Source organism: Anser brachyrhynchus (assembly GCF_964034855.1).
Source record: "Anser brachyrhynchus genome assembly, chromosome: 2".
Taxonomy (NCBI): domain Eukaryota; kingdom Metazoa; phylum Chordata; class Aves; order Anseriformes; family Anatidae; genus Anser; species Anser brachyrhynchus.
Window position 1 is genome coordinate 3,603,921 of NC_137695.1, and position 13,859 is coordinate 3,617,779.

General features: G+C 56.2%; 1 protein-coding gene across 3 annotated transcripts in view; it reads left to right on the forward strand.

The window, feature by feature from the left end:
- Window positions 1-13,859, forward strand: part of HHATL (hedgehog acyltransferase like) — a 15,603-nt gene continuing 1,744 nt past the window's right edge. The window contains exons 1-11 of one of the 3 annotated variants that reach the window (XM_080579548.1): window positions 1-1,724; window positions 2,762-3,006; window positions 3,304-3,371; window positions 3,878-3,991; window positions 4,136-4,330; window positions 5,053-5,262; window positions 8,127-8,298; window positions 9,750-9,894; window positions 10,257-10,292; window positions 11,037-11,238; window positions 12,500-12,641. In XM_080579548.1, the coding sequence (XP_080435674.1) occupies window positions 2,901-3,006; window positions 3,304-3,371; window positions 3,878-3,991; window positions 4,136-4,330; window positions 5,053-5,262; window positions 8,127-8,298; window positions 9,750-9,894; window positions 10,257-10,292; window positions 11,037-11,238; window positions 12,500-12,641 (1,390 nt within the window). In that variant the 5' untranslated portion in view covers window positions 1-1,724; window positions 2,762-2,900. Of the gene's footprint in view, window positions 1,725-2,761; window positions 3,007-3,063; window positions 3,372-3,877; window positions 3,992-4,135; window positions 4,331-5,052; window positions 5,263-8,126; window positions 8,299-9,749; window positions 9,895-10,256; window positions 10,293-11,036; window positions 11,239-12,499; window positions 12,642-13,859 lie in introns of those variants that run through there. The other 2 variants (XM_080579547.1, XM_080579546.1) reach the window with 2 other exon arrangements.

Consider the following 13,859-nt stretch of genomic DNA (forward strand, 5'->3'; position numbering starts at 1 on the left):
AATAAAATAAAAATAAATAAAAGTATATCATCAGCCGCAAGCTCTCTGGCTATGAGTACACCGTGTGTCTTGTAGTGGGGAACAGGGAGCCCTGGGGACAGCAGTTCAAGAAGCGTTCGGGCAATGCTCTCAGACATGGTCTGGTTTTCTGGGTGGCCCTTTGGGGACCCAGGAGTTGGACTGGATGATCCTTGGGGGCCCCTTTCAACTCAGATATTCTATGGGACCGTGTTCCTTCTTGCCCTCCGCTGGGATAAATACTGGGATCCACTCCCAGGAGCCCCCCAGGCCCCCGGCACACCCAAAACCAAGAGCCCGCGGCCTCCCAGACCGTTGACCCAGGACCTCTGGGTCCCCCTGGGGACACCCAGCCACATCCAGGCCCTGCAGCACCCTCCTGGCCCTTCGCCGGCCTCTCCCCATTGTGTCCAGGTCCCTCCCGTCCTGGGGAGCCCAGAGCTGGGCCCAGCGCTCCAGGCACGGCCCCACCGGTGCTGAGGGGAGAGGAAGGGTCCCCTCCTTGTCCTGCTGGGGACACCCTGACTAATTCAGCCCAGGACACCTCTTCGTGGCACTGCAGGGGCTGCCGATAAACCCGGGGCCCTCCTCAGGCGCGTGGAGCGTGGCAAACGGGGTCTCCGCGCTTATGGACGCCGACCGCTTTAATTACTTCTCCTCTGAGCACCCGCTGAATGATGCCGAGGCCTGAGGAGCCAAATTCCTCAGGGACCGAGCTGTGGCAGAAGGATGAAGGCTGGGGCTCTTTGGGGTCCTCAGTGTCACCCCACGGGGGGGCTTGGCTCTCCCCCGGCACATGGGGAGCCTCCAGCAGGACGAGGAGCCCCTCAGCGAGGGGGGCCCATGCTGGAGTTCCTCTCCCTGGAGCCCACAACACGCCTCGTCTCACCCCAAATCAGACGAGCTGCGGGGTTTTTTTTAATAAAATCCCACCTTCTTTCTCACCCCTGGCCCCACAGGCAGCCCAGGAGATGCTCGGGGATGTCAGCCCCAATGTGAGCTCCCCCAAAACCTCCCAGGGGCTTGGCAGAAGGAGCCCGGCAGGGGACACGGAGCTGGGCCTGACTTGCCCTTGGCCGACCCCAAAATAACAGAGCCCACAACCCAACCCGGCCCCTCAACGCCCCTCGTTTTGGCTGCAGACGCCGAAGAACACCCCAAAGGGAGGTTTCCCAGAGGTGTCACAACCTCCAGAGGAGCTCGGAGCCGATTCAACCGGGGAGGGATTGCGCCGTTCACCTCCGTGCCTCAGTTTCCCCCCCCCGCTCGCAGAGACCCGCAGGGGTTTGGGGGGGCTCCCCCCCTCCCCAGGCCCTACAGGGCTGGAAGCGGAGCCCCAAACCTGGCCTGGGTTGGTTTTGGCAGCCAGCACCGGGTCCTCTCCGGCAGCTGCCGTGACAGACAGCTCCTGAACCAGCCCCTCTGCAGCGCTGCTCTAAAATAAAAATACCTCCCGCTGCCGCGCTCCACTCCCGGCCAAACTTCCTCCGGGGGCACACCGGGGGGGGGGTCGGAGCCCCCAAATACACCCAACCGGGCTGAGAGATGCTCTAGGGGAAGCCAAGGGCCCCCAAAGCTTTGCCTTGATTTTTTATTATTTTTTTTTCCCCCCCTCCACCTCCCCACTTTTTACCCCTCGTGCCCCCCAAGCCCTCAGGTCGCGGTGCGGGACGCCGGACCCCCCCCCCCCGTCCCCGGGGCTCAAGGTCAGTAATGGGGAGGGACATGGGGTTGGAAGGGGGGGGGGGAAGGCCAAGCTGGGGAGGGGTCCCCGCTGTGGGAAGGGGGTGAGGATGCTGTGGGCCCATGGGTGCCCCCCCTGAGCACCCTGCTGCAGCGGGGGGGGGGGGGGGGGAGAAGCTGCGCTCCGGCTGCAAGAATTGACCTTGTGTCCCCCCCCCGCAAAGTACATAAATAAACAAGCAAAGAAAAGCCTTGAAAAGCATGGAAAAGGGATAAAAAAACCACAAAAGCCCTTTAAAGCCGCATCCCCCAGAGGCCCCCCCCCCCCCCCCGCTGCGTGGGGACTGCAGAGCGGTGGCAGCTTGGCTTCTCCCCCCCCCCCCCCCCGGACCCCCCCTCTCCAACTGGCCGAAAGCACGACCCCAAATTATCTAGGAGGGTTTGCAGCGCAGATGGGCGAGCAGAAGGGCACCCGGTTGCTTTTTTATTTCTTGAAGCCGGCAGCGGCTTCGCAGGGGATGCTGGCGGGGGGGGGGGTGGGGGGGGTTGGCAGCACCCAGGTGGTGGGGACAGGTCCCCCCCCCCCCCCCCCAAACCTGCCCCAGCCCCTAAGGCTGATTTTGGCAGCTGCCGACCCTCAGGAGCTGCTGAGCTCTCATGGGAGGGCATTGCCAGTGCCCGGGTTAATTAGCAGTGGCGGGAGTAATTAGCCCAGGGCTTTAGGAGACCCCCCCCCCCCGTGCCCCCCAGGAGAGCTCGAGGAAGGGCAAAACCCCGGCAGAAAGCGAGCAGCAGCCAGGGCAGGGGAATGGGAGCACCTCATCGTGGCCCCTCCAGGCGGGCATTTTGTGCCCGATCTTGGGGGAAAACGAGAGAAATTTGGCCTGATGCTGGACGTGCCCTGTCCTGGGGGTGGTGGGGGGGGGTTTGTAGCATCTCTGGACATGGGGAAGAGCCCAAACCCTCGCTCCTTGGGGGGGTTTTGTGGTGCAGCATCCTCGTCCCCTGCACCCGAGCTGCCCCCAGGTGATGCCATTTGCTTCTTCTCCTCTTCCACCAGCCTGCAAGGAAGTCCACGGAGCAGGGACCGGCACCGAGTCAGGGCACCGGAGGGGTGGGAGGGCGGCTTTTAGTCCTTCTCCTTCCCTCCTTTCCCAGGTCTGGATCCCCTGCACCGGCCGGGGCCGTAACCCATCGCCATGGGGGTTAAAACCGCGCTCCCCAGCTACGAGCTGGGGTTTTACGCTCTCGCCGTCACCTGTGCCGTGGTGTACAGCGGCAGCGGCATCTTCGAGGCATCCAGAGGTAACGTCCCCCGTTGTGGGGGTCTCTCGGTACCGGCAGTATCGCCATGGGTTTAACTTTCATGCCTAATGGCTTGGGGATCCTTTGCATTGGGGTTTAATATAAGCCGTGTGGAAATGGTTGAGGTTCCCAATTCTCGGCTGTCCGTGGCAATCGGGCACTTTCTGGCGGGGGCTGCTGGTGTTCGAGCCCTGATGGCTCATCCTCGTGGCGAGGAAGGCTCCTTGCCTTGCCGAAAAACCTCTCGCTTCTGTCCCCAGAGCCGTCCCTCTCCCCAGGCCTCTTGTTCTTTTGCAGACAGCGCGAACAGAAAGGCTTTTCGGGATGGCATAAAGCCAGGCTGGCACTACTTCGGCAGGAAGATGGTAAGTGGAGCAATCACAGAATCATCTAGGTTGGAAGAGACCTCCAAGAGCACCGAGTCCAACCTCTGACCCAACACTAACAAGTCCTCCACTAAACCATATCACTAAGGGCTACATCTAAACGTCTCTTAAAGACCTCCGGGGATGGGGACTCAACCATTTCCCTGGGCAGCCCATTCCAAGGATCCCGTCATGCCAGCGACGCTGCTGGTGCTGGCCGCTGGAAAAGCAGAGCTGCTTTTTCTGCTCCTGACACTTCGGGAAAGCCCGTGTGTGTTTTCTTTTTCTCCCTAAAGAGTGCAGTGGATGGAAATGTTAGCCCTGCGGCACGGATGCCCTGCTTTGTGTGCTCCGAGACGAGCAACGTCTGCATGTCTTTATCACCAAGCCAAAGTGCTTGGGAGCCCTGGGGTGGAATATGGGAAAAGGCTAGGAAATTTTTATGGTTTCCTCTCGAAACGAGTGTTGGGGTGGGGACAATAAGGCGCCTGGTGCTGCTCCTGCAGGATGCGGCTGATTTCGAGTGGGTGATGTGGTTCACCTCGTTCCGGAACGTCATCATCTTCGCCCTCTCCGGACACGTCCTCTTCGCCAAGATCTGCTCCATGACGGTGCCGCAGGTGAGCCGGGGATTTAAAGCACCGAGGGGCCCTGGGATCCCCCGGGGTTGGGGGCTCGGGGAGAGGCTGCAAGGGTGGCGGGGTGAGAAGGGGATGGAGAATTCACCGGGCTGACGGCTGGTCGGGGCCGCTCTCCGCTCACAGCACCGGGCCGTGGTGTACATGCTGTACGGGGTCCTGGCCGTGCTGGGCAGCATGGGGCTCGTCTACCTGATGATCGTCCTCTCCCACTGCCTCGTCCTCTACTCGGTCGCGCTGGCCAAGCAGAAGTGGCTCTGCTACGTGGCCGGGCTCTGCTGCCTCGCCTCCTTCAAGCTGGAGCCCTTCAGCTCCTGGCAGGTAGGTGCTGAGCCACCCCTCTGCCTCATTTCCAGCCCGCCCGTGTCCCTCTCCTTGGGTTTAGCCCCAGGGAGGGCTCCCGGGCCGTGCCCAAACCCAAGGGGAGAAGCAGAGCTCAGGATGCCTGGGTCCTCCTTGCTGCTTAGATGACAATTTGTCAGCTGCCCCCAGGTAAGCCATCTTCCTGCCCCCTGCCTCAGTTTCCCCGCCTGTAGCACCATGCTAGGATGGGTTCGGTGACGCCCAGGCCTGCCCCTCAGTCTGCCCAATTGAGGACCTTCTCTCCCTGGTGGGTGGAGAGAAGCCCAGCAAGAACCTTGTAAGGCTCTTCGGTCCCTCTGAAGGACAGCGCTGCCCGTCCCTGCCCAGAGCTCACCTCCCAAAATGTGTTCCCACCTCTCCATCCGCCTTCCACTGCCTCTCCTCCTTCTGGGGGGCTCTATCCCCTGGACGAAGTGACATTCCCACCCCAGAACAAAGCCTACGCGGCCCACAGCCACATGGCGAGGACGTGGCCAAGGGGATCTACCACCTCCTGGCTCCTCGGGATGCAGGAGGCAATGGCAATGGGGCCCTGGCTTTCTCCTGCTGGTGGCAGGGGTCACTGCCTGCTGGTGCCAGAGGGTAATTAGAGGTAATTAGAGTGCGGACATCTTCTGCAAGGCAAGGGAGCACAGAAGTGGCACCACGTTCCCGGCGGTAACTCTTCGTTTCTCGTCCAGAGCGGGTTTGTAACGGGAGCTTTTGATCTTCAAGATGTCCTCTTCTACGGAGGCTGCGGCTTCACCATCATGCGCTGCATGAGCTTCGCGCTCGAGAGCTCCGAGAGGAAGGAGGGCATCTACTCCATCTTCGACCTCCTCAAGTACAACTTCTACCTCCCCTTCTTCTTCTTCGGGCCCGTCATGACGTTTGACCAGTTTCATGCCCAGGTGAGTGTCCCCAGGGCCAGCCCAGAGGGGGACCTCTCCCTGTGTCCCTTTATTCGGGTTAAATGCCTACAAAACCCCACTCTTTGCCACAGTGAAGGTGAGAGCCTCTTGTGGTCCCTGGGCATGGTCCAGGAGGCACAACGATGCCGTGATTTTTGGGGAAAGGCAAAAACTGATGGGTTTTTAACCTTTCCTTTGGGATTTTAGCCATTTCTTCCCCCATCAACGCAGGAGGGAGGATATCGCTGCGGGGAAAGTGCTGTGCTGGGACTGGGGACGGGAGGGCTCAGCTCGTGTCCTTGCTCGCTGGGGACTTGCTCTGATGATGTCTCGGTGTCCGTGTGCCCGTGCTGTCCTGCTCTGAGATGCCAGGAGGCCACGGTGCCCGTCTGTGGGACCTCTGCCCGCTGCTGGCTGGGACAGCAAAGGCACACCTCCATCCCCTTGGTTTGCCCAGGGAGCATGAATTTCCAGGGATGGCCTGTCTGTGTGCCTTAAGATGAGGTTATTTCTCTAGAAATCAACGAGGTTGGACAGAAGGCTGTGTTTCGGCAGCCTCAGTCCTGGGGCTTCCTCTGATCCATGTGAAACATCCCGCTGCCCCAAATCTTTGCATGTGTTGCACGCAACCAAGGGGGCTTTCTGAAGGGCAGACCCCAAACAGCAGAACCAGGCGCCTGCTCCTCCGGTCCCTGCATCCTCTTACACTGAAGATCCCTTGGGTCTTGCAGGATCCATTTCGAAGGGTTAGTGTTTGACCCTGAGGACCACAAGGACTTTCTCCGGATCAGCTCCGGTGTCCCCCATAACGGATGCTCACAGTGCACCGAGCTCCCAGCAGCAGAGACAGCCAGGATCTTCTCCCCAGCCCCCTGGCAGAAGCATTTGGGGCACCCACCACCTCATCCTAAGGCTTTGCCCTTCCAGTCGTGCATTATATGTTGGGCTGACGTCCAGGCACCCATGGCTCCTGCAGCCCCATTGCCCAAGCCCCCTGAAGGGGCCGTAAGCCCTGGTGTGCCCTCCCCACCCTATATTACTTTTCCTTCCCCTCTTTCCATCAGTCTTCCCTGAGAATTCGGCAGCCCTGCTTCCTCCTGACAATGCTGCCAGGTGTATAGAAACCGGGATATCAAACTTGTGGTGGGTATCAAATCTGTGGGGTCTGCAGGGCAGGAGCTCTCCTTTACCCCTACAAGGCTTGACTGGGGGGGCTCTGTGTTTCTTGCTCCTCCTGCACAGTCCCAAACCAGGATGTTTGTAGCCACTTAATGAGCAATCACGTCCTCTGCTGCGTAAAACCCTGTCCCCAAAGGCACCGGGAACAAGACCCCAGCCCCTTTCTCACCCCCCCCAGGCCCTGTCTTGGCCTGGCCACCACTGCCACCTCCTGGCTAAATGCCCCCCTGCACTGCTGGACCTGCAGCTCGCTGCTGAGGTTAATTCCTAATCCCCCAAAAGCACTTATAGGGGCAGGGGGGATCGAGTCCCTTCCCCAGGCTGGCATTTAGGGCCCAGTTAGGGGCTGCCTTTGGCTCCTTGGCTCCTGCTGCTGCTGAACTGTGGTGGGTCCCTCGCCCCTTGCACCCCCATGTGTGGTGGGAACCCACCTGCCCCAGGGCTTGGCCAGTCCCACCCAGGATGGAGAGGCTCTCCCTTAGTGGGGTTAGGAGAACAAATTCACTTCTGGAGGGCTGGAGATACGGGGGACAGAGCCCCAGTCCCAAGGGGACGGTGGCAGACCGCTGCCACCCCGCACGGACGTGAGGATGGGTGGGAGACCGGAGCCACGCGTCCGCTCCTGGCTTCTCCCCTGATTCAGGGTTTAGCGTCCTCTTCGTCTCCGTAAAGCACTTGGCATACAGCAGACACGAGCAAATCTGGCAAAGGCTTTAATTCTCGGGAATCATCTGGTTTGACGGCAGGGCTGGTGCGGCAGCCTGCAGATTGCTTGGCGAGGGCTCTTACCTCTCGCAGGGCATAAAGGGAAAGTAATAAACATAAGAGGATTTTGAATACAGCAGCAATTTTTCCAGCGATGTGGGGAAGCGAGGCCATCAGTCCGCCCAATGTAATCCTAAAAGCTCGCTCTGGTGGTGTTTGTGTTACAACGTCCAGAGGAATGACAGCTCGGGGAGGCAAAGCCCAGCCCACACTTGCACAGCAGAGAGGAAAACCCCATCGATCCAGTCCCAGCCCACCGGGATGGCCCCTCGAGCAGCTGTCCCTCTCATTTCTACCAGATGTCTGCAGCAGGAGCTCCAGGGACCATCAGCCATCCTCCTCCTCCCCAACGACCCCAAGCAGACACGTCCACCTGTCCCGGGCAGGGCGCTCAGCTGGGACTCCAGCCCTGCTCCCAACCCCTCCGGGGCATGCAGATGTCTTTTCTTGTAGGCTCTGGCATCCTGTGGATGGGGTGGGTAGGAACATTTGCTCGCCCTTAGTGACCCATGCAAGGGCCACCCTTGGGTGGCTTCCTGGGCACGTTTCAAGCCCCAGCTCCCTGGTTGGTATGGTTTTCAGCTCGGATCCCTACGATGCAGCCGGACCTGTCACTGCCATGGTGACAGGAGCAGCCTTTGCCATGAACGTGCTCCCCGAGAGGTGTTCTGCTGTGCTCAGCATCGAGGTGGAGGTGTTGGAGGGATGCTCTGGGTGGGACGTGTCCCCCATCCCTGTGGGTGTGCTGGCCTGAGCTAGTCACTTGGGTCCTCTATCAACGGAGATTTGGGTGGTGCAATCCGCGGTGGGATTCCTAAAGGAGGGCGTTGAGACCCCGTTTGGACCTCAAACGTTTCTCCAGATGGAGGAACCCGCTGCCCATCCTCAGCTCAGCCTCTTCCTGCTTTGCCACCTGGCAGGTGAGCACCCGAGAGCTGAGGCGCAAGGACGACGAGATGAGGAACATCCGGGTCCATGCCCTCCTCCACGTGGGGGCCGTCATCGCTGTGGACATCTTCTTCCACTTCTTCTACATCCTCACCCTCCCTTCGGACCTGAAGTTCATGAACCGCCTCTCGGACTGGTCCCTGGGTGAGTGGCCGTGCAGGGGTTTAAGAGGCTGAGCGCCACACCAGTCCTATTGCCTCCGTGTGGGCCGAAAGGGAGCTCAGCACCCCGGAAAATCAGCCCCACAGAGGCACATCTGGTACCTTAGATGCCTTCACAGGTGGCTGCCCTTTCTGGGTCCCAAAGCAGGGTGCTTGTGAGCTGCCAAAATGACCCCGGGGCTGGGGCATGGGCTGTAGCCTTCAGCTACCTAACAGGGCTGTTGGTGGACTGTTCTTGGAGGTGGCACAGAATAAGCACAACACAATGAGCAAGGTGCACCAAGACAAATTATGAGTGCCTCTACGGATTTTTTTTTTGCACAGAGCAGTCAAACACTGCAATAGGGGCCCAGATTCTCCCAAAGAGCTGGAGATATCCAACATTTAAATGGACAAGGTCCAGGAAAACCTGATCTCCATTCAAAGCTGGCTGTGCTCTCTCAGGGCTGGATTAGGGACTTCCAGAAGCCAAACTTCTGGGATGGGTAGCGGTAGCACGCTGGCATTCAGCTGACAGCTGGACGGAGGATTTGAGCTGCCCAAACAGATGTCCAGGGGCAGCAGTTGAGATGCCATAGGGTTTGTGACACCCTCGCAGAGCTGGCAGGGACTGGAGGAGCCTGATGTCTCTCCAGATTGGCAGCTAGAGGCCAGGGGGAGATCCTAATGCAGTTCAAATGGCACTAGCATTGATTTAGGGTGTCCTAAGAGACCTAGATAACCTGATCAAGGATGTGTTGCACCAGAGGGAGCTGATCAGATCTGCAGGCTCCGTGTACCACATCGGCCAGATCTTTCTTGTCCACTGTGGGAGCTCAGGCATGGCCCACATTGAGGCCCTGTGGCTCTTTTAATCTGTGAGCTGAATCCCACCCAGATGGGGCATTTTAGCTTCTGTTAAATTTGAATTCTTTGCTGTTTGTTCCTGCAGAGATCATTTCACAGTGTCAGATACCTCTCCAGGACACAGATTCTGGCCCTAGCTCTTCCCTAGCATCTGTGTTACATCTACAGCCACAAGGAGCTGGGGTGGGTGTATTTCAAATTAGAAATGTGGATAAAACTCTTAGAGATCAGAGTTGAGAACTGTGTTGAGTTTGTCATAGGTTAGGCCTTACAAGGGAAGATCTTGTGCTGGAAAATGAAAGATCTGTGTGACTTTTTCTGACTATTAAAACCAAGAAACACTTTGCTCCCTAATACCCCAAGAAGACGATGTCCTTTGGTTCAAGCTTCTTAAGAAGCTACTTAATTTCAAGAGCTTTGAAGAGCTCTTTGAGCTTTGTTGGTCCCAGAGGGCATCAGCCTGTCCCCTCAATGGCACGTTTGTTGCAGTAGACTACGCAGTCCCACAGGACACGATGTCCCCCAGAGTCCTGAAGATGTCAGGTCCTGTGCTCCTCGTCACCTGTTTGACTCCTCTTTTTGCTCCAGCTGGCCTGGCCTACTCCAATTTGGTGTACGACTGGGTGAAAGCTGCCGTTATGTTTGGGGTCACCAACACCATTGCCAGACTGGACCACTTGGACCCTCCCCAGCCCCCCAAATGCATCACCATGCTCTACGTCTTTGCAGAAACGTGAGTACCCCGTGGGCATCGCTGAAGAGAGGCGGCGTGTCTGACCTGAACAAAATGTGTGTGGGGATGAGGAGGTCTGAGCCGTGCTTCTCAGCAGCTGGCCTCGTCTTGACCAGTCCATACTGAACCTATATACTAGATCAAGGAGATATTTTTGGGCAGGGAGCAATGGGTAAGGAGGGAGGTGAGCAGGGCCACTCGGCAGTAGGGCCTGTGCAAGGAAGGAGCATGGAGAATGGCTGTGAATGAGTTTCGAGGTGGATCTTGCTGGGGGACCAGGCACCTTTCTCTGGATGACTGCTTGATGGAGAGGTGTCATTGCCCTGTGTGTTTTAACAAGCTTTTTGTCATCTGTATTTTAGGCATTTTGACAGAGGGATTAATGACTGGCTATGCAAGTAAGTGTCTAATCAGTGTCTCTAGTCTGGTTTGGGGTCTTCTCTTTCATCACACAGCAATGAAGCATTAAATACCGTTCATCCCAAAGCTGAGGTGTCTTCTCTTCTGGGTGAATCCCACTAGGGAATGGAGTCAGATTTGCTCTGTTTATCCCAAAGACCATTGAATTAATCAAAACAAAGTACAACAGCCCCACCCATAACTGGGACTAAGAGAGTTCCCTCCAAGAAAACCTCTCAGTCTGATGGGTTTAGTGTTTCCTCAGAGGAAGAGGCAGGTTCGTGTTTCATTGGGCAGAAAGAGGAATTGAGCCCAGGTCTTGCATATCCTGGATAAGAAGGGTGATCTCCGTGTACGTATCCCTCAGCCCTTCAACTCTGTCCAACCATCAGGACAAACCAGCAAACCTGTGCTGAAGGTGGTGGCTGCACTGTGCTGAAACGCTGTGTCCCAGCAAGTTTAAGACATGTATCCCCACATTTTATCAAATTTTACCTGCAGGAGTTGGGAAAGGGTGGTATTTTGTCCTTAAGGAGCTATAGTTTTGTGAGGAATGTGAGCCATAAGTAGCTGGACTGCAGTAAAATCATTTTTTTTGCTAGAATGCTTCATCCAAAACGTCCCTCCTTTCTCACTGGGGCACTTTAGACTGGCCTGTCTGTGAGGAGCTTGTGGTGGGCAAACAAGGGAGAAGGAATTCTCCTTGACTACAGGGAGCACCGACCACTTTCGTTGGCCATTAGGTACGTGTATGACCACATTGGAGAGAACCACGACAACATCATCAAGGAGCTCATCGCCACCATTGCCACGTTCGCCGTCACCACCCTGTGGTTGGGACCCTGTGAGATCGTTTACATCTGGTCTGTCTTCAACTGTTTTGGCCTCAACTTCGAGCTCTGGGTGCAGAAGTTCTTCCAGTGGGAGCCCTTCGCCAAGCTCGAGGTGAGGAGCTGGGCCACAAGCAGGTACTCCTACAGACTTTATCAACCTTGTGGTCAGGAACACAGTTGTGCAAGGGGAGGACAGTCCTGATGCTCTTTACCCCTTCATTTTATGCCTGGTGCCACCCACCTGGAGCAAATCCCCACCAGTCCCTACGCTGCTTCATGAGAAATTTAGGCTGAGTGTGGAGCTTTGAAAGAGAAAAAAAAAGTTCAAGAGAACCAGGGCTGCAGCCCCAACAAGGCGCTGAAGTAGCACAGATGGTTTCAAAATCTGAGGTGTGTCCACAGGGAAGTGTTTATACATTTCCATATGGAAAGCATTTGTTCTTCTTGTTCTGCAAAACATTTTGGCATTCTGAGTGCTTTTGATCTGACTTCTGATAAAAGTAAATGTTTAGGTATCAGAATGAATTATTTTCCAACCGCTCCAAAGCTTATTGCCCCATTTTTATTTGGGATCAAGGTGCTTTGGAGACGTATTTGGAGAAAACTCCATTCTGGAAACAATTCTGTTGTTTATTTGCTTTGCCCAACCCGAAGTCTGGAGGTCCTAAACTGATTGAGTAAAGACCCCATTTGACTCAAAAGTTCGCAGAGCAAGCCTCCTGTTTGCTCTCCTCGTTGAACTTCTAATCAGATTATAGCACTCCCAGGCAGTGAAATCTCCTTCCCTGCGGCACCACAGCTCTCAGCACTAAGTGGCCTGGGGATTCATCATGCTCTTTGAAGATTGTTATAAACCACTTCCCTGCTCCACTCCGAGCAGCTGCTCCTGAGGATTATGTGCCAGTGACAATTTCACTCTGCTGCTGTCACTGGTTTTCAGCTTCTTTTTTTCTTTCCTTTAATTCCTAAGAAACAATTTCTACCGGGAGCTGGGAGTGATTTGCACATAGGGCTAATAATAATCCTGGCGAACAACAGCGTTCATCTGCCTTGTGGAAAAGCTTAACCAGGGAAAAAAAATGAAGAAAGGAGTACCCAGGCGTTACAATTAGCATGAAGCCACGTATAACATCTCGCCCCTTTTGAGGACAGAGGACCTTGAAATACTGGTCCAGAGTGCCAAATGCTTCTGCATCCAGCAGCGGAACAGAAGTTTACCTTCTCTCTTTGTTCCTTCATCCCACAGACACTAAGGCTGCTCTAATTTTTGCCTACCCCTCTGAGATCCTGGATGGAGTTGGGCTGGAGTAGGACCAGCAACCCTTCCTTACAGCCCCGTTTCCCCTCACTCTTTGCTCCTCTCCCCTGTATAGGCCAAGATGTCGGCAGCCATGTCTCGGCGGATTAGGGCGGCTTTTGGGGCGGTGAATTTCTGGGCCATCGTCCTCTACAACATCCTGGCCCTCAACAGCCTGGAGTTCGCACTGCTGGTCACCAAGAGACTGCTCCTGACAGGTGAGGTGCCACTGGCCTTCCCCACCAACGGACCCTTGTCTTTGTGGGGGGACACTGGGAGGGCAGCTAAGGTCTGGAGCTTCCAAGTCCTCTTGTCTCCAAAGTGGTATGGCCACTGACTCGTTATACGTCTGCTCACAGCCTTCTTAATTCTTGTGAAAAATGTACAAGGAATGGTTTTCTGAGCTCCCACCCTTCCCATGAGCTCTCCGGGGTACGAGCTGCCTCCCAGGTGTGTTTGTTCATCTCCTCGCACAGCCTGACGCTGTGATTTTGACCCCTTGCAGCAACGCAGAGGTTGCAGTCGGGGACCCCTCCAAGGTAGGCTGAGGGGCCGTGAAATGATCCCTTTGCTGGAGAAAGGGCTTTTCTTCTCCTACGTCATCTCCTTTTGCTTTAGTCCTGCATCAAGCTGAAAGGGAGGGTACAAATCCTTACTCTAGGCTCCTAATGAACAGAATTATCTGGACATTTCTTGCCAGTAGATACTGGCACTATTTTGAAGTCATCTCAAGCAACTCATGGTATAAATAGCCACCTGGAATCCGTGTCCTCCTCCCTCTCAGGGACAGGGCTGGCGTAGGAAATGGATAATGTGACGCTCTGGGCTCGCTGTGCCAGGAGTGCCTGCCCGCTGAGCTAGCTGGCTTTTGCTGGTCGCATTATTCATTTCAGAGGTCCTGTTTTAGCAGGTACAAAGCCTGTGTCTCCCCTCTGCTGTGGATACCGGACTCATTACAAATGCCCTCAGGCCCTGAGAGTGGAAGGAGAGCTCCCAGCTCTTGGTCGCTGATCCAGGTGACAAAAACCCTGGGCACACAATGTGTCTGCGTTAGGTATGAGACAAGGCTGGGGTTGTTCCTTAGCATCATCAGGGCCTAGATCTTCCAGCAGGTCACAACGCTGGACAAGGATGGGTGTGGGCAGGTTGAATGGGCACAAAGCCAGTCACGGAGTCTGAATTTGAGGGGCAGAAGCGGGTTTGGGGGTCAGGGGATGCTCAAAGAAAAGCTCCAGCACATTCCCGCAACATTAACCATGGTCTAGGGTGCCTCGGTGGGTTCAGGCACTTATTCATCAGGGGCAGTCTGCCCCTGGGGGTTGCTCTCCTCTCTCAGTGAAGCTGTAGGGCTGGATCCACAAAGGAAAATGATGCTGGCCCTGAACCTGTGGGACCTCCCAAACCCATCTGAGAGGCAGATGTGCTGGAGAAAAGCT